The 20,877-nt window shown below is 48.2% G+C and overlaps 1 protein-coding gene across 1 annotated transcript in view; it reads right to left on the reverse strand.

Moving 5' to 3' along the window:
- The window catches only part of LOC144119523 (uncharacterized), a 64,493-nt gene extending 48,274 nt beyond the window's left edge, over positions 1–16,219 (reverse strand). Inside the window, exon 1 of the mRNA XM_077652111.1 lies at positions 15,575–16,219. Within this exon, the coding sequence (XP_077508237.1) occupies positions 15,575–16,219 (645 nt within the window). The remainder of the gene's footprint in view (positions 1–15,574) is intronic.
- Positions 16,220–20,877: the final 4,658 nt, after the last annotated feature.

Below are 20,877 nucleotides of genomic sequence, written 5' to 3' on the forward strand. Positions count from 1 at the left end.
GGGGTCCGGAAATTCGCCACAGTGGCGTTTATAGGGCGTTTGCGCTCTTATATCAGCAACCCGGCTGGCCGGCTTGCACAGCATGGTTGCTAATCTTAGGACCCTGGCCGCCAGATGCGATACAAAGGTAGTCGAAATTATTCCGGAATCCACCCATTCACTCATCCAACGCAACCTCCTGGGAGACTGCCCTCTGGCTACACAAGCCTGTGAACAGCTCATGCTGATTAATCGGGCTAGGCTGGAGGGTAAGGCCAGAGGTCTATTGGACTGATGAGCCTTCCCGGGAAGGCTTTTATTTTTGCTATCAAAATAAAGTTTATTCTCTCTCTCCCCTCCAATACCGCACCGCTTTCTCTCTTTCTTTATTCCCTCCCATCTTCCCGCCTACCATTATGGTGCGGCCGAAGTGTCCACCGTGATGCAAGATAGTTAATACACCATTTACTTTCTTCAAAATAATAATAATAAAAATAATTGGTTTTGGGGGAAAGGAAATGGCGCAGTATCTGTCTCATATATCGGTGGACACCTGAACCGCGCCGTAAGGGAAGGGTAAAGGAGGGAGTGAAAGAATAAAGGAAGAAAGAAGTGGCGTAGTGGAGGGCTCCGGAATAATTTCGACCACCTGGGGTTCTTTAACGTGCAGTGAAATCGCACAGCACACGGGCGCTGTAGAGTTCTGCCTCCGTAAAAACGCAGCCGCCGCGGTCGGGTTCGAACCCGGGAACTCAAATACCAATTTTATTTTCCGCCGACAGCCAATTGGTCGCGAGAAAGACCCCATGATCACACTAAGAACTATCAAAGACAAATTCATTATTGCTACTAGTTTTCGTACGCCTTGCTCGACCTCGCTATCCTGACGGGCGTTCCTGCTCTGAGATATGCTAGGGCATTGACGTCGTGAAGGCGCTGTGCCGTCCAGGTTAAAGCTTCTTCTTCCACCCACTAGGCTGCGTTACGGCGCTGCGATTTTATACGGCAAACTGATGCGCAGGATGCCTACAGTTGCCTCGGTAAAAAAAGAAACCTTACATTGATCGCGGGAGTTTTTACATGCGCACGTGTCTGTCACCCGTGTTTTTTTTTTTGTTTCTCGTCTGGCACTTCGCGGTATTTTCAAGTGCCCTTGATGTGTTTAAAAGTGTTGAGCGGTCTACGCGAGGTGTATCTTACCGTCTTCTTATAATTTTTTTTAGCACACTGACACACCTCGCCACTCTACGACAACTCCAGTTTTCAGTTCAATGCAAGCGAAATGAATACTGGATGATCTAAGTACTACGATGTTTGTGAATTCAAAAGGAGACCGAAGACGACTAGGCCCAATTATTTTTCTAAGTAAAAATTGATATTCTGGCTCTTTCCGGGTATTTTCACGTTTCTCCGGCAGCAGAAGATGCATTTATTGGCGGGAAAAATGCATTTGAAAACATTCCGGCCAGTCGATTGAAACGCCTGACGTTTTCACCGAAAAGTTTTCAAGTGAATGGACCTGTAGCGTAGCCTCCGGGGCCCGCGTCCGAAAATCGATTTCGACGCAAGCATTTTACTTGCGAAATCCGCCGCTAAAGGCGACACCTGTATTCCGTTTTTTGGTCTGTTGTATCTAATAAAAGCTCTGTTTTCAGTGACAGTGGTTTCTGTGAGATTGGAGGGAAATAACTAGAAGGATAAGAATGGGGTGGAGCGCATATGGAAAACTCTCGCAGATCATGAGTGGCAGTTTACCAATATCCCTCAAGAGGAAAGTGTACAACAGCTTAATCTTACCGGTACTCACCTACGGGGCAGAAACGTGGAGGCTAACGAAAAGAGTTGAGCTTAAGTTAAGGACAACGCAGCGAGCCATGGAAAAAAAAATGATGGGTGTAACGTTAAGAGACCGGAAGCGGGCAGAGTGGATGAGGGAAAAAAGGCGGGTTAATGACATCCTAGTCGAAATCAAGAGGAAGAAATGGGCTTGGGCAGGGCATGTAATGCGAAGGCGAAATAACCGCTGATCCTTAAGGGTAACGGAGTGCACTCCAAGAGAAGGCAAGCGCAGCAGTGGGCGGCAGGAAGTTAGGTGGGCTGATGAGATTAAGAAGTTTGCAGGCATATGGTTAATTGGAGAGACATGGGAGATGCCTTTGCCCTGCAGTGGGCGTAGTCAGGCTGATGATGATGATTACGTTATCAATACTAGCTTTAATTTGTCGCCACTATCTTTTTAACACCTGAAAGGCATTGTGAGTACGATAATGACGCCGCTTGACATCGCGGTGTTAATAATAAGTAAAATTCAGCTTGAATTGCAGTGGCAGCTAAGGCCTCTAAGCTCGCCACAAGAACCTACATCAAAGTTGAATGGCGGCGAGTCTACATCCATGGAAGACGACATAAATTTGACTTCGAGAAAAGTAGTTATAAACGAAGAAAAGACGACAATACAGCCAGCACCTGGTGAGTCCAGTCTGGTCGTCCCTCAGTGCTATTCCAATCACGCTCTTTTGCTCCATCGCCAACTTTTTCGGTGCGCGGGACCATTAAAAACACTGGCAAGGCAGAACGTACCCACCCATCTTGCGCTGATAAGCTACCCGAAGGGGATGCGAGGGGGGGCTACCACATAAACCTAGGCCAGCAGCAAATGCCGCCGGCCTTGTTTTCTGTCGGTCATAAATTATTTAAACGCGACGGCGCATACGACGTCGCCGCTTACGTGGCGCGGGCCGGCCATAAATCACGATCAACCGCAGCCATCGAAAATCGACACGGCCTCAATCTGCGCGCGTCCACCGCGGCTGGGTGCGTGCGCGAGCGAGATGTCAGGCGGGCTCCCGCGGTTCGCCGCGCCGCGGGAGCCCGCACCTTGCTCAAGTGGCACCGGCCGATGCGGATGATTGCGTAGAGGAAGAGGCGCCGGACAACACAAAAAAAGGTTTATTGAAAAGAAAGACATAAAAGACACTCTCTTTACAACCAAGAGCGTGAATGAGCTGTACCAACAACACTAATAAGCTGACAACTTCAGTCATGGTGATCGAGATACAATAATTCACAGTGGTGGTCAAATGTTTTAGGGGAATCCCTCAAGGTGGAGTAGATTTGTAATAAGGGAGTAATTACTCATTGACATCCACCCGAGCGCAGCCATACGGCGGCAAAGGAAAGCTATACAGCTTTCTCAGAAACTTCGTAGTTAAAATTCGTCCCGGTCCGGGGTTCGAATCCGGGACCACCGCTTCATTGGAGCAGTCGCTTTACCAACTGAACTAACCGGGACGGCAAGCTTATGGTAGGGCGAGAGAGTATTGATTAGTAACTCGAAGTGGGAACAGTGTTTTTCAAATGTTTTAGGATAATTCCTCAAGGTGGAGTAGATTTGTAATAAGGGAAAAATTACTCATTGACATCCACCCGAGCGCAGCCGTCACGGTTAGCTCAGTTAGTAGAGCGACTGCTCTGGTGAAGCGGTGCTGCCGAGTTTGTAACCCGGACCAGGACGAATTTTTGTACAACTGCGAAGTTTCTGAGAAAGCTGTATAGCTTTCCTTTGTACCGTATGGCTGCGCTCGGGTGGATGTCAATGAGTAATTACTCCCTTATTACAAATCTACTCCACCTTGGGGTTTCCCCTAAACATTTGACCAACACTGCTCCCACTTCGAGTTATTGATCAATTCGCTCTCGCCCTACCATAAGCTTGCCGTCCCGGTTAGCTCAGTTGGTAGAGCGACTGCTCTGGTGAAGCGGTGCTGCCGAGTTTGTACCCCGGACCAGGACGAATTTTTCGTTAACTGCGAAGTTTCTGAGAAAGCTGTATAGCTTTCCTTTGTAGCCGTATGGCTGCGCTCGGGTGGATGTCAATGAGTAATTACTCCCTTATTACAAATCTACTCCACCTTGGGGTTTCCCCTAAACATTTGACCAACACTGCTCCCACTTCGAGTTATTGATCAATTCGCTCTCGCCCTACCATAAGCTTGCCGTCCCGGTTCGCTCAGTTGGTAGAGCGACTGCTCTGGTGAAGCGGTGCTGCCGAGTTTGTACCCCGGACCAGGACGAATTTTTCTACAACTGCGAAGTTTCTGAGAAAGCTGTATAGCTTCCTTTTGTAGCCTTATGGCTGCGCTCGGGTGGATGTCAATGAGTAATTACTCCCTTATTACAAATCTACTCCACCTTGGGGTTTCCCCTAAACATTTGACCAACACTGCTCCCACTTCGAGTTATTGATCAATTCGCTCTCGCCCTACCATAAGCTTGCCGTCCCGGTTAGCTCAGTTGGTAGAGCGACTGCTCTGGTGAAGCGGTGCTGCCGAGTTTGTACCCCGGACCAGGACGAATTTTTCGTTAACTGCGAAGTTTCTGAGAAAGCTGTATAGCTTTCCTTTGTAGCCGTATGGCTGCGCTCGGGTGGATGTCAATGAGTAATTACTCCCTTATTACAAATCTACTCCACCTTGGGGTTTCCCCTAAACATTTGACCAACACTGCTCCCACTTCGAGTTATTGATCAATTCGCTCTCGCCCTACCATAAGCTTGCCGTCCCGGTTCGCTCAGTTGGTAGAGCGACTGCTCTGGTGAAGCGGTGCTGCCGAGTTTGTACCCCGGACCAGGACGAATTTTTCGTTAACTGCGAAGTTTCTGAGAAAGCTGTATAGCTTTCCTTTGTAGCCGTATGGCTGCGCTCGGGTGGATGTCAATGAGTAATTACTCCCTTATTACAAATCTACTCCACCTTGGGGTTTCCCCTAAACATTTGACCAACACTGCTCCCACTTCGAGTTATTGATCAATTCGCTCTCGCCCTACCATAAGCTTGCCGTCCCGGTTTGCTCAGTTGGTAGAGCGACTGCTCTGGTGAAGCGGTGCTGCCGAGTTTGTACCTCGGACCAGGACGAATTTTTCTACAACTGAGAAGTTTCTGAGAAAGCTGTATAGCTTTCTTTTGTAGCCTTATGGCTGCGCTCGGGTGAATGTCAATGAGTAATTACTCCCTTATTACAAATCTACTCCACCTTGGGGTTTCCCCTAAACATTTGACCAACACTGCTCCCACTTCGAGTTATTGATCAATTCGCTCTCGCCCTACCATAAGCTTGCCGTCCCGGTTTGCTCAGTTGGTAGAGCGACTGCTCTGGTGAAGCGGTGCTGCCGAGTTTGTACCTCGGACCAGGACGAATTTTTCTACAACTGAGAAGTTTCTGAGAAAGCTGTATAGCTTTCTTTTGTAGCCTTATGGCTGCGCTCGGGTGAATGTCAATGAGTAATTACTCCCTTATTACAAATCTACTCCGCCTTGTGGTTTCCCCTAAACATTTGACCAATACTGCTCCCACTTCGAGTTATTGATCAATTCGCTCTCGCCCTACCATAAGATTGCCGTCCCGGTTAGCTCAGTTGGTAGAGCGACTGCTCTGGTGAAGCGGTGCTGCCGAGTTTGTACCCCGGACCAGGACGAATTTTTCTACAACTGCGAAGTTTCTGAGAAAGCTGTATAGCTTCCTTTTGTAGCCGTATGGCTGCGCTCGGGTGGATGTCAATGAGTAATTACTCCCTTATTACAAATCTACTCCACCTTGGGGTTTCCCCTAAACATTTGACCAACACTGCTCCCACTTCGAGTTATTGATCAATTCGCTCTCGCCCTACCATAAGCTTGCCGTCCCGGTTAGCTCAGTTGGTAGAGCGACTGCTCTGGTGAAGCGGTGCTGCCGAGTTTGTACCCCGGACCAGGACGAATTTTTCTACAACTGCGAAGTTTCTGAGAAAGCTGTATAGCTTCCTTTTGTAGCCGTATGACTGCGCTCGGGTGGATGTCAATGAGTAATTACTCCCTTATTACAAATCTACTCCACCTTGGGGTTTCCCCTAAACATTTGACCAACACTGCTCCCACTTCGAGTTATTGATCAATTCGCTCTCGCCCTACCATAAGCTTGCCGTCCCGGTTAGCTCAGTTGGTAGAGCGACTGCTCTGGTGAAGCGGTGCTGCCGAGTTTGTACCCCGGACCAGGACGAATTTTTCTACAACTGAGAAGTTTCTGAGAAAGCTGTATAGCTTTCTTTTGTAGCCTTATGGCTGCGCTCGGGTGGATGTCAATGAGTAATTACTCCCTTATTACAAATCTACTCCGCCTTGTGGTTTCCCCTAAACATTTGACCAACGCTGCTCCCACTTCGAGTTATTGATCAATTCGCTCTCGCCCTACCATAAGCTTGCCGTCCCGGTTAGCTCAGTTGGTAGAGCGACTGCTCTGGTGAAGCGGTGCTGCCGAGTTTGTACCCCGGACCAGGACGAATTTTTCTACAACTGCGAAGTTTCTGAGAAAGCTGTATAGCTTCCTTTTGTAGCCGTATGGCTGCGCTCGGGTGGATGTCAATGAGTAATTACTCCCTTATTACAAATCTACTCCACCTTGGGGTTTCCCCTAAACATTTGACCAACACTGCTCCCACTTCGAGTTATTGATCAATTCGCTCTCGCCCTACCATAAGCTTGCCGTCCCGGTTAGCTCAGTTGGTAGAGCGACTGCTCTGGTGAAGCGGTGCTGCCGAGTTTGTACCCCGGACCAGGACGAATTTTTCTACAACTGAGAAGTTTCTGAGAAAGCTGTATAGCTTTCTTTTGTAGCCTTATGGCTGCGCTCGGGTGGATGTCAATGAGTAATTACTCCCTTATTACAAATCTACTCCACCTTGGGGTTTCCCCTAAACATTTGACCAACACTGCTCCCACTTCGAGTTATTGATCAATTCGCTCTCGCCCTACCATAAGATTGCCGTCCCGGTTAGCTCAGTTGGTAGAGCGACTGCTCTGGTGAAGCGGTGCTGCCGAGTTTGTACCTCGGACCAGGACGAATTTTTCTACAACTGAGAAGTTTCTGAGAAAGCTGTATAGCTTTCTTTTGTAGCCTTATGGCTGCGCTCGGGTGAATGTCAATGAGTAATTACTCCCTTATTACAAATCTACTCCGCCTTGGGGTTTCCCCTAAACATTTGACCAATACTGCTCCCACTTCGAGTTATTGATCAATTCGCTCTCGCCCTACCATAAGATTGCCGTCCCGGTTAGCTCAGTTGGTAGAGCGACTGCTCTGGTGAAGCGGTGCTGCCGAGTTTGTACCCCGGACCAGGACGAATTTTTCTACAACTGCGAAGTTTCTGAGAAAGCTGTATAGCTTCCTTTTGTAGCCGTATGGCTGCGCTCGGGTGGATGTCAATGAGTAATTACTCCCTTATTACAAATCTACTCCACCTTGGGGTTTCCCCTAAACATTTGACCAACACTGCTCCCACTTCGAGTTATTGATCAATTCGCTCTCGCCCTACCATAAGCTTGCCGTCCCGGTTTGCTCAGTTGGTAGAGCGACTGCTCTGGTGAAGCGGTGCTGCCGAGTTTGTACCTCGGACCAGGACGAATTTTTCTACAACTGAGAAGTTTCTGAGAAAGCTGTATAGCTTTCTTTTGTAGCCTTATGGCTGCGCTCGGGTGAATGTCAATGAGTAATTACTCCCTTATTACAAATCTACTCCGCCTTGTGGTTTCCCCTAAACATTTGACCAATACTGCTCCCACTTCGAGTTATTGATCAATTCGCTCTCGCCCTACCATAAGATTGCCGTCCCGGTTAGCTCAGTTGGTAGAGCGACTGCTCTGGTGAAGCGGTGCTGCCGAGTTTGTACCCCGGACCAGGACGAATTTTTCTACAACTGCGAAGTTTCTGAGAAAGCTGTATAGCTTTCCTTTGTAGTCGTATGGCTGCGCTCGGGTGGATGTCAATGAGTAATTACTCCCTTATTAATTGTTCACAGTCATGAACAAGGACGGATGGGGCGCTTACGCATGAGTCGCGGTTTTGTGAATATGAAATGCTTCGCTGATTTCTTTAGTTAGTTTATCTTTGTGATGGTACAAGATCTTAGTGTCGTTAAAAAAGTGGAGTACATGGTTCTTCAGTAGCCCTTGAGGTGTCGTTGGTGCAGCTCATGCGCGCTCTTGGTAGTAAAGAGAGTATATTTTGTGTTCCTCTTCAATAAACCTTCAGTTGCTAGTCACCGCCTGTCCCGTCTTCATCTTTGTTGTCCCTGGTCCTGCGCTGTTTTTGTTCAAGTATGTACCAACTTGCTCAACTTGCCGTTTTACCAAAAAATGGAGGACCGAAAACTGTGCCTAAACAATTCGCGCCGACACTAAAGAAACAACCCCGTCCGGCGGCAGCCAACCAGAGGACGAATAGTCAAAGTGTGCCGCATGCAAGAACAGTCGCAGAGTTTCTCAGTATTACTTGTAGGACAGAAAGGCGCTACCTTCAATGCGAATTTCGTCGGATGTTTTTCTTAACTGCGGCAGACGTTTCCCGATACTTGGGGCATCTGTAGTCGACTCTGTATCATCACAATCATAATCATCACCATCCGAGCTACGTCCACTGCAGGACAAGTACGTACTTCTTTCACTGACCTCCAATTAACCCAGTCTTGTGCGAGATGTGGCCACCTATATTCCCGCAAACGTCCTAATCTTTCTGCAGCGCCCTGATACATTTGCCTTCTCTTAGAATGCATATCCCTTACGCTACGGGCCATCGGCTATCTTGCCTTAGCAAGTTCGTATTACGTGCCCTGCCCATGTCCATTACCTCTTCACGATTTCAAATAAGATCTCGCATTTGTTCCCGTCCCCACCCAGTTTTGTACCTGTCGTTTAATCATGCACTAGGGTAACCCAGGCGCAGCACGGATTATCCTCCGAGCTTTTTGAAGATCTGAGACTTGAGAGTGGGCTGTCTCGATAACGTGGCATTTGGGGTCGTGTGAACAAGTTTGGGTGGCCTGATCAGTGCCGTCTAAGAATGGGCGCTCTCATTGGACAAGGGGGCAGGACGATCTTTGCCACTTCTTTGCCACACAGGAAGGCGAAGAGTACGATGGTTATTTTTCTTTTAAGCATGCAGTGCCTTTAGTTCCTGTTCTTGACAGACTCAAGCGAGCATAGTCGTCTAAAAGAGGGACCTGAGTCCTAGCATGATGCCGAGCTTGAAGCCGAACACGAAGCCGAACCTTTTTTCTTTCCACGGCGTTCCTAACTTCTCCTGTCCGAAATGGCTTCCTGGAGAGAAAAAAGCTTTTCCACTGCACAGCCCTGAGTGGGATTCGGATCAACGTCAGCGCAGAAAGTGCAGCTTCGTTTATCGATAGCTCAAACCACTCCATCATCGCAGCGGCTTAATCGTCGTCGTCGGCACTTTTCATACCATTGTTCTGCGCTTCCTAATTCTTGGCACCAGTAGCGCTGCCACGGTGGCCGAGAAACAGAAAGGCTCGCCTATTATCGCCAAACGCAGCTTTATGTAGCCGTACACGAAAGTGAGAAGGCGGCCAAGGCGGCCGAATGCGTCGCTAAGAGCCGAAGGAGGGCGTCGCGAGCGCTGTGGCGCGCAAAGCCGCGAAAGCAGCCAGTTACGCCGAGTGTGCTGTCCAGCGCTAAACGAAGGAGCGGCAAAACGCGGTGACACGTAAAGCACCAAAAGCGGCGAAAGAAGCCGGACGGGCCGTCCAGCTAAGAAAGTCACCTAATGGCGGTGGCTCCTCCAGCCGGGAAAGCAGCCAGGGAGGTCGTGTGCGCTGCCCGCTCGAAGAACAGAACAGGCCGGGCGCAGGCAAAGCACGTCCAGTAGCCAAAAGGCGTGGCCAAAGAGCAAGCAGAGTTACCAAAATGTACGAGCCGTCTTAGTAGGCGGTGCATGTTTCCTGTAATGCATTTCATGCTTATACGGCTACTCTCGATGACAAGATATCCGTCCAGCTAAGAAAGTCACCTAATGGCGGTGGCTCCTCCAGCCGGGAAAGCAGCCAGGGAGGTCGTGTGCGCTGCCCGCTCGAAGAACAGAACAGGCCGGGCGCAGGCAAAGCACGTCCAGTAGCCAAAAGGCGTGGCCAAAGAGCAAGCAGAGTTACCAAAATGTACGAGCCGTCTTAGTAGGCGGTGCATGTTTCCTGTAATGCATTTCATGCTTATACGGCTACTCTCGATGACAAGATATCCGACGTTTTTTTTTTTTTTTAAATAATTGCCTCAAGCAACGTCGGGCGCCCTGTACAGCGTTCGTCACAGTTGCAAGTCAGACCTGTACTTCAGGACCTATGGAGAGCAGATGCCCTCATTACAGGTTCCCACGATTCAGTAACCGAGGTCCTTGTGTAAAATTTTTGTATGTTTGACAGCACCATATGCCTTCGTGACACCTGAGCTTATTTTGTTTTTCCATTTAAATGCAGAGAAATACATGAACCCCTGTTAGCTTTATGTGGCCATCGCTGCTTTTTCACTCATTCGTGCCGGAAAACAAAACAAAACAAAACAATACCCCCACCTCGGAAAAAAGAACAGCGTAGAGTTTTTCGTATTACCGGTGAAGAAAACTAAAACAATTACCACTGCTTTTGGGGCCGGCGGCTGTAAAATGTGCACCTCTCTGACTTCTGGCCACTGAAGATATCAGGCAGACTGCTGCAGAGAACGTCGGTCTCGGAAATTACTAGATCTAAGACGCTGTCTGTTGTTCGCCCCCTCTCTTTATCGTCTCTAAAAAGTTGGTGCAGCAGAAAAATAGCTCATCTTTCACCCTAAACAGAAAATGTTTAAGCTTAAAACATTTCTCGTGTTTAGAACAATCCCAATATGGCTCAAAATGAGTATAGCTGTGGTCATTAGGCGAGGAAAGGATTGAAGAGTGGAATTCTTTCCTACAGAAAGTGACGTCACCAAGACGCGGTATTGAATAGAAGGTGGACGCCGACTTTTCTGTCTCCCACCCAAGAATTTCCTGGCCGCCACAGACAGACAACTCCAATGCAGCACTTTCATTCTCTAACGACTGAGCGCACAACGCAAGGAGTGAAGAAGAATGCGACCGAACAAGCGCATGAGCTCGCCACGGTATCCACTCACGTTCTTCGTAGTTTCTTGTTGCACGGTGGAAAAGTGTTCTTGTTAGTACTTTACCCAAGTGCAGCGCCCTACAAGCGTGTTTCAGGCATAATAAGAAGACAAGTAAAAGAGAGCAACCCGACTCAGCCCGGACAAGAAATGGTGAAATGTTGCTGGAGCGCAATACAGCGCTAATTGACAGATAGATTCTAGACACCTTTTCACAGTTAAATAAGTAACGCAGTAGTTCTCCAGAAATGATTGAGCTTATATGATGTTGAATACTTTAGTCATATTATACCAAAAGCTTATCTGAGGTCGTCAAATCTGAGAAATCTCCCTCCATTTCATTGGATTAGGACAAAAGACGTTGCTGACGGAATGTAAATATACAACTATTAGGCTTCGCAGCGATCGAATTCGCTGCGTTTCGAAGGTTTTGAAGAACGAAGTGTGTCGCCCGACTGATCGCAAATCTGGCAAACTTCACATACCGCATGCTTCAAAAGCGCCTCGAAACATCATGTCGAGGATGCGGCACACTTCACGTAAACATCATCATCATCATCATCATCATCACCACCACCAGCAGCCTGACTACACCCACTGCAGGGCAAAGGCCTCACCATGTCTCTCTAATTAAACACGTAAACACGTTAATCGTTTTCTGCGAGCCAATTTTGATAAAAGGCCGCATTGGACTCACTCGAACTAGGAGGCTTTACCGTCATCGCGTGTCGCACAAACTCTCATCCCCAAAGAATTATCTCAAGACCAGCAAGCTGGCTGCAAACAGTATCGTCAACGGTAAAAATTAGCGTGGCTGTCTCAAAAATCATCGCTAGAGAGAATAACATTAATCTTGCGGCGAATATTCTTTCGCTAAAACAAGAAAATAACTGCCGACGGACTGGCTCTTGGCTCGTTGTCTGTAGCAGAATCCGTGTGAGAACGTATTACCCAGCCTGACGACAAACAAAGCGTTCGCTCCTTTTTAGCAGTGATGATCGTCTAGGTTCCAGAGCAACAGCACGGCATTCCATATCGTAGCCGCAGCTTGACAAGGCCTCATCGAACACCCAACGCCGGTGCACAGCGGACGATTAGACAGAGGACAACATAGAAACAGTGTAGGTTGTCATTAACGTACTCGTCCGCTCTGTTTCTGCTACAGGTGTTCGATGAGCAACCAACAAGTCATCGTTATCATCATCATCAGCCTGAGTACGCCCACTGCAACGTAGAGGCCTCCCCCATATCCCTCCAATTAACCCTGTCCTGTGCCAGCTGCGGCCACCCTATCCCCGCAAACTCCTTTATCACATCTGTCCACCTAACCTTCTGCCGCCCCCTGCTACGCTTGCCTTCTCTTGGAATCCACTCCCTTACCCTTAAGAACCAGCGGTTATCTTGCCTCCGCGTTACATGCCCTGCCCAAGCCCATTTCTTCCTCTTGATTTCGACTAGGATGTCATTACCACGCGTTTGTGCCCTCACCCACTCTGCCCGCTTCCAGCCTCTTAACATTACACCTATCATTTTTCTTTCCATAGCTCGTTGCGTTGTCCTTACCTTAAGCTGAACCCTTTTCGTTAGCCTCCACGTTTCTGCCCCATAGGTGAATACCGGTAAGATACAGCAGCTGTATACTTTTCTCTTGGGGGTAAATTGCAATTCATGATCTGAGAGAACCGACCCTAGGCGCTCCACCCCATTCTTATTCTTCTAGTTATTTCCCTCTCATGATCTGGATCAGCGGTCATAAGCTGCCCTAACCAGACGTATTCCTTTACCACTTCCAGCTCCTCGCTGCCAATTGCGAACTACTGTTTCCTTCCGAGACTGTTGAACATTACTTTAGTTTTCTGCATGTTATTTAATAAACCCACCGTACTGCTCTATCTGTATAAATCATTTATCATGCTTTGCAGTTCATCTATCGAGTGACTTAACAAGGCAATGTCATCAGCAAATCGCAGATTACTAAAGTATTCTGCATTAACGCTTATCCCCAACTGTTCCCTATCCAGGCCTCTGAATACCACCTGTAAACAGGCGGTGGATAGCATCGGTGAGATCGCGTCTTCCCGCCTGACACCATTCGTTATTGGAATTTTATTGCCGACTTCGTGTAGGACTATGTCAGCTGTGCAGCCGTTATAAATAGCGTACAGTATTTTTACATAAGGCCCTTCTACATCCTGATTCTGCAATGTGTGCATGAATACTGAAGCTTCGACTGATTCAAATGCTTTCTCGCAATCTATGAAGGCTACGTATACGGGTTGGTTATATTCTTCATATTTTTGCATCACGTGATTGATAGCGTGATTATGGTCTATTGTCGAGTATCCTTTACGAACGCCTGCCTGATAATTTGATTGGCTGGAGTCTAAGATTGTCTTGACTCTATTCGCGATTACTTTAGTAAATACCTAACAGGCAACCCACAGTACTTTTTCAAGTCCTACACAACTCCTTATGTATTAAGATTACTTTAGCGTACTTCCAAGCTTCTGGTACGCTCGAGGTCATAAGGCATTGCGTATGCAGGGTGGCTAATTCTTCTAGCACAATCTCCCTTTCGTTCAACAGATCTGCTGTTACCTAATTCTCACCAACTGCTTTCCTCCTTTGCATTGTTCCTAAAGCTTTCTTTACTTCCTCTTTCGTTACTGGCGGTATGTCCCATTGCTGTGTAATACTGCCTATCTCATCTACGTCGTGATTACATTGGCCACTGTACAGATTTGTGTAGAACTCTTCAGCTACTTTACTCTTATCGATGTTGCAAATGATATTGCTATCTTTGTCTCTAAACGCATACATCTGGTTTTTACCTATGCCTAGTTTTCTCTCCACCGATTTTAGGCTACCTTAGTTCTTTAAAACATGCTCGTGTCTATCCATATTAAATATCTTTATGTCGGCTAACTTGCACTTGCTTATTAACGTTAAGCTCTGCCAGTTCTATTATGTCTGTAGGGTTAGACGCTTTCATGATTTGGAGTTTCTTAATCAGATCTTTCGTCTCCTGAGATACTTTGACTGTATCCTGCCGAACCATCCTACCGCCTACCTCTGCTGCGCACTCCGTAATGACAGCTGTGAGATTATCGTTCATAGCTTGAACATTAAGGTCATCTGTTCTGAACCGTTATCCTGAATTTCTCAACTTTTTCTGTTACCGCTAATTCGTTAATGGACTTCCTCCTCACTAGCTTCTTCCGTTCCCTCATCAAGTCTAAGCTAATTCGAGACCTTACCATTCCGTGGTCGCTACAGCGCACCTTTCCAAGGATCTCCACATCCTGCACGATATCGCGGTGAATGCATAGTATGAAGTCTATTTCATTTTTAGTCTTACCATTTGAGCCTCCCCACGTCCACTTCCTATTATCTCGTTTGTGGAAGAATGCATTCATGATCCGTAAATGATTTCTGTCTGCGAGCTTTACTAATAACTTAATAACTCCCCCCTGCTATACCTAGAGTCTATGCCATAGTCGCCTACTGCCTGGTCCCCAGCCCGCTTCTTTCCTGCATTGGCATTGAATGGTATGAATTCTTCACGTCTTTCGTCGAATTAACCAATATTCGTTTTCATGGCGCAGCACTGGGACAAGCTGACTGCTTCTGTGCAGCACCTTTTCAATGACTGAAACGTCATTACCAGGACAGGTTGAAGAGGGGTGAGGGAGGCTAGTGAAAGAGGACTTCCCTCATGCTCTATAAAGGCTGCCAGTGTAGGGGTACATGACCAGAGGGGTATGTATGGAACCACGCTTTATCTTATTCATGAAAACAGCCAAGAATACGCATCAGGCTCAGCTCACAAACGCGCTCACTGTGCCGCGAACATTGTTGACTCCTGGTGTATTTCTCGACTCAGTATATGTGACCAGTTATGCCCGCTTAGTGCTGCATTTTCACTTGTTTGGTAAATAGCAGCAATTGAGAAACTATAAAAAATTTCTGCCACGTTATGTTAAGGTTGCCCCGAATTTTGATCAGGAATTCCACGCTCGCTGGCACTATCAGCAAACACAGCTACGGCATTCATGAGATAAAAAAATGCGTTTGTTAACGGTTCATTTTTCCACCCAATAAGGAAATTGGATATTGCGAACAATTCACATTTGACCTTCCTCGAAAACAAAACGGCCTTTCAGCAAATCTCTGTTTTAAGTTTGAAGACATGCCCGAAATTAAGCACGTCGACACTAAACAATCCCGATACTCTTGCTGTAAAGGATACTCTGCCACCAAGACGATCAGTGTGCGGAGAAACCACCCAATAAACGTCAGGAACAGAGAGTGATTGACACAAAAGAAATAAAGGTCAGCACTAGACCCCGTGCACTTCCAAATATCTCATGCGCGTATTTACCGTGCACAGCGAAACAGTGCAAAATGTCTAGTGTTAATGTTTAGGAGTTAGGAGGAATCAATCAACGGAATGGATGAACGGAATGAAGGGCTGAAACGCAACGCACTCCCCGGCACTGCCCTTGCCTGCCGAGTTGTTTACTCTCTTTAGCGACATACTGTTGACTAGACTTCGTATGAACGCCTAAGCCAACCTGCCTGTTTTTTTTTTTAACAATCATATTAACAGCTAACCTAGCGGCTGTCAGCGTTGTACTCACCACTTCTCCTTTCTTGGTGGTCATTTTCTTGACGCTGAGCATGCTTAATGATTCGCCGAGATCACGGAGGACCTCTTCGAAAGTCTGCATGGTCTTCAGGTTCAGCAGGACGCGACTTCTGTGCTCCGGGTCGAGGCTGCTGACGACGTCGATGACGCGACCATCGTCCCTGCCGCCCGAGCCGGGAAGGCTGACGGAGCCGCCCTTGCCGGGGAGCTTCCTGTTCCCCACCGGGTGTATCAGCCGGCTGGGGTCCTCATTGGAGCGCTGCTGGGCGACGACGCGGTTGCGCGCCTGGCCATACGCGAGCGGAGCGAACGCCCGCGTCCCTGAAGCCACGTACGAGGCACCGTCTTCGAGTTCGTCCAGCGAGGGCACCTTCTTTCCGTCCAGGGTGAAGATGACGCGCACGCCGTTGCTGACGTCCAGCCGCTGCGATATGTAGTCGTACAGGGACTCGATGGTCTTGAAGTCCCGGCCGGGGTTGATGGACACCCTGACGCCCGAGGAGAAGGGGTCCCCGTTGGCGAAGAAGGTGACCATGAGTGCCTTGCGCTGCGCTGCTTCGGTGAGGAAGCGCGAATGTGTGCTGTTGATTTTGCGGATCCGCGGAGCCTTGGCGACCCGTTCTCCGGCGGCCTCCATCCTAGCCGGTCCATGCGCCGCGTCTGCGAGCCCGGTCCCCCGCGAGTTCTAGCAGTGCTGGGACGACGGACGCTTGGAGCCGGCCTCAGCGCCTACCGGATGAGCATTCCAGAGGCAGCCGCCCTGTCAACACGGTGAAGGCTTGGACGTAGCGCACGAAGTAAGGGCGACCACAGCACGAGAGCCAACATCGGCGCTCGAAAGCGGCCCCGCGTGGTTGCCTACTTCTTCAACGTCGCCCGAACGAGCACATGCAATGGCGACTTCAAGACGCTGTCCGGAAATATGCGGCCGAAGCCTCCCGCAGGTGAGACACGTCCTCCTGCGCGGCCTCAGAGACAGCGGCCTCTGGAGGAAGCGTCACATGCTGCATGTGCCTGGCCGGAATGGCGCCTGCCTCGATCGGTGCGCCTCCCCGCCAGGGAGCCACTTGTGGCGGTCCTGTCTCGATTATTTTCAATCGCCATAGAAACGACGTAAACGATTCCGCGCTCCCTGGCTGCTGCTTGTTGCTGCTCCGCCGAGCGTCGACCCTTCTCCCCCGCCGACCCTTTCCCCAGCCTTCCCCCTCCTTCTTCACGTCTCTCTCTCCTTTCCTTCGGCTCTTCTCTTCCTCCGCCTCGTCTTTCGAATCAAACGAGCATTGATTAAACGTGAAAGTTGGCCGACCCATCCTCGGCCCGTGCTTGGCGGTCCGTGACGATCGCGGTGCGCATCCGATGGTGGAAGCGGCTCAAACAGGTGGTGTGGCGAGCTGAACCGTCAGCGGCGGTTTTGTTCAATTGCGAACATCAAGAGCTTACACTCGACTGCCGAGCTTGTGCGCTGAACCCGATGTCGCGAAACTGTTCGCGTAAGGTACGCGGGCTTCCATTTCGAGAAATAAAGGAAGTGTGCCGTTCGCGCCTTAACTACATAACCCAAGGTTGGCACCTGAGCATCGGCCAGAAAGAAGGAGTGGGCGAAATATACAGCAAGAAAGAGAAAGGTGTTTTGTTGATTCGTGGATTCTTACTTACCTAATTAAGTGGGACATGAAGGGCATCGTAGTGGAGGTCTCCGGATTAATTTTGACTATAATGGCTGGAACAGCCTTCCGCAAGAAATTGCTGCCGCTGGTCGTCCATAGCCGTTTCTCGACCACATAACGAATACACTCAGAAATAAAATCTCTTTCATATGTATAACGCGTTTGAAGATGATTCTGCCTTTTTTGTTTGTACGTATGTTTTTATGTACCCCGCAGTGTATGTAATAACCTCTGACGAGGGCCTTTATGGTATGATAAAATGAAGCCAAGACCACCTTGATCTCTCTTTCATGCATGGAACACAGGTTGTTCTCTTTGCAATTCGTCTGAACAGGTTGCTGAACAAGTTTGAAACAGTAATAACGCATAAGCAATCCACACAAAGATAATTCAGCCTGTAATAGAGTAGCAAGTGCCACAAGCCTGGCTACTCTGAAAAGTCGGAAAAGGGCACACAGGGCTCTCTGTCTGGAACTCACATTGCCGGGAACATACTGACCATCCTGACAACAGTCCGGTCCTATGGACGCTTTGAATAAGGACTCCCTGAGCGTCTCCATGTTGCTCACTGAACTGCTGTGTGATTTTGTCGCTAGCCAGGTGGAAGCGGCAGCGGAACCGGTTTGCAGCAGTTCAGAGAGGAGGCGTTTCGACATCTCTATGCCCTGACACGTCATTAAAGCCACTCACAGCAGCAACCAGAGTATTGTGCCGGCCAGTGAAGAAAGCTACTCTGCCCGGGCCACAAGCACCCCCGGCACGCAAGCACCTCTGGTTGCTACCGCGAAAGCGATCGCGTGCTCATGGCCAGAAAGAGCTTTATGCGACGAGGTGGTCACGGGTGCACGAGATTTGATTTCCACCATTATGCGCTAACAGCAGTTCAGCGGCCAGTCGTTAATTGGCCGGCAGCGGTGGCGAGCTCGTCGGCCTATTGTGGCCCGATGAGGGACACACAGTAACATTTCCCACAACGTAAACGGTCACCGAGGTGTCTCTTAAGCATTCTTATTTATCTCTAAGGTATGCCCACAAAATTTCATGATCTAACGTATTTTTGCTTTCTGCTAAAGCTCTAAAGAGCTCCTTCCCCATCAAAATCCCAATTCCCAACCACACGTACGTCTTCGGGCTTCCTTTCTTCAATCAATCGATCAATCAATCAATCGACCAATCAATAAATCAATCTCACGAAAGCTCGATGACACATGGCCTGAGAGCAACAAAAAAGAACTGAAAACAAAACTGCGGACGAATTAAAACGAAAAAAAGTGAAAATGGCGTAAAAAGCTTTTTTTTTTCTTCTATGCTATTCGCCAATTAACCAATCCATGCACCTGTCGGCGCAGGCAAGAAACGAAGAATGAAGGTCCAATAGAGCGCTCATAGAGCCGCAAAGTACGAAAAAAGCGAGCGGGAAGCAAAATCTTCAGCATTCCGCAACCCGTTGCTGTGGCTCAGTGGTTAAGGCGCTCGTCTACTGTGCCGGAATACCCGGGTTCGAACCCGTCGACCGCGGCGGCCGCGTTTCGATGGAGGCGAAGCGAAATAAGGCGCCCGTGAATTGTGCGATGTCGGTGCACGTTAAAAATCCCCAGGTGGTCGATATTATTCCGGAGGTGACCATTATGGCACCTTTTTCTTCATTCCTTCTTTCACTCCCTCCTTTATCTATTCCCCTACTGCGTGGTTGAGGTGTCCACCGAGATATTTGAGGCAGTTACTGCGTCATTTCCTTTCCTTTCAACCAACTTTCCTTTCGTTCCAAAGTGCGTATCAACAAAGCGGCACATCGTTTTATAAATCGCCTTCGTGCTGTGCCGGAGGATTTGATGACGCGAATCTCCGCGGATAGTGATAAAGTCACGCCGACAATTTTATTTTCGCTAGTTTTTGTGATACGATTTCGTCTTTCCTGGCATCTACCCTAATAGCAAAAAAATGTTGCCAGAATGTTACGGTAATGCCTCCAGTGTTTTATAATGTTGCGCTACATGCTCCAACGTTGCAGCAATTTGCCCATTATTTGGTCAAGATAACATGCTATCTCCTGACGCTGCAGCCACATGCTCACAGGTTGGTTAGGATAGCATACCATCTCCCATTGTTGGACGAACATCGCAAACCAACGTTGAACCATACACACTTAGACCACATTCTGCAGTTCAATGCTAAATGCTTCCGACACATAACGTTAGAAATAAACATTAAGATAGATTTGTGAACGTTATTATGTTTGATCATAACAATAAAGCAACATTACAAATATTCATTGTGGGGAATCCAAGCGCTAGCAAACAATGGCATAAAGAGGGCGGGCACAGTGCTTACTCAGAACTGAGGATTTTTTTTCATTCAATGACTTCTATATATGCGCAAAAACCAACAACCACCCATAGCAATCACATGACACCTGCCGAGCTTTAGGCGGGAAAACATTAACGTGAAGTCTCAGTCACTCCTCTAAAAAACCTTTCTTCCTTCCATATATAGGCTAATTAACTGACGGACCACTAACACATGAATGTCCGGTTTTCGCTCCCAGAAAAGCTTCCACTATCTCCCGCGTCAATAGATACCGGTGAGGAAACAGAATAATAATAATAATTATTATTATTATTGAAAATAGTGAAGAACACCTGTTCTTTCTCTTGCTGCAACTGCGACAATCCCAGACAAAATAAAGACGTCCTCAGTATGACCTTAGATGCTCACGAATCAGTCTTGGATCCATTTGTCCGTCTAGTGCGCGTACTCAGGATGTTTCGAGGATCCTGTCTGGGGACGTTTTTAGTGCTACTTCAGGGTTTTTATCATGAGCTGTTTTTTAGTGGGAGTGCCGTATTAGCTAATGTGAGAGAAGCTAATCACAATATAGGCAAAAAGAGGCACAGCACTAGTTTACCATGCCCAGGGCCGCAGAAATTGAAGACGGAACTGTTCACGTGGTTTAAAGTTTATTTGACACCGGCAACCTTACTTTTATCGTTTGCTTCAGTCACTTGCAGCAATCAACCTTATGGCACTTAGCAGGACAGTGTCATCGCTAATCAAAAGCTGCTCATGTGTTCTCTGTTAATTAATCATCCTAATTTAATTCTGTTTATTAAAAGCAACCAACGACCTTCTAGTGGGGGTCCTGGATAGGCAGGATCCAGTGGTACCTAATAGACGAGTTGCAGAAATCTGGAAGCCAGCAACCTTGCACAATGAAATGTCTTTCACCAGCCTGTTTTGCGGGCAGAAATTTGGTGCACTGCTGGAGACTTCTGAAGTAGAGAGAAATGTCACACATCTTTCCTGTATGCTGCTGTCACGTGTTGCGATAAAAGGATTAGGCACACCTCTGCCCAGCCACTGCTTGGCAGGTGCAACACTCCAGCAACGCTACCAGTCACGACGGGACATGAAGTGCAGCCGTGCCAAGCTGCTGCTCACCACGTGCACACAGGGCACAAGGCTTTTGACAGAAGTGTCCAACACTGCACCAAACTTTTGTCTGCAGGACAAGCCAGGCTGCCATGATGAAGGAGTTTTCGCTTTGCAGGGTAGCTGACATCCAGATTTCTGCCATTGGTGAAAACAGAAACAAAATTCCAAGAAAACATGCATTACTTACTGAAAAGAA

The sequence above is a fragment of the Amblyomma americanum genome, chromosome 2 (genome assembly GCF_052857255.1).
Source record: "Amblyomma americanum isolate KBUSLIRL-KWMA chromosome 2, ASM5285725v1, whole genome shotgun sequence".
Lineage (NCBI taxonomy): Eukaryota > Metazoa > Arthropoda > Arachnida > Ixodida > Ixodidae > Amblyomma > Amblyomma americanum.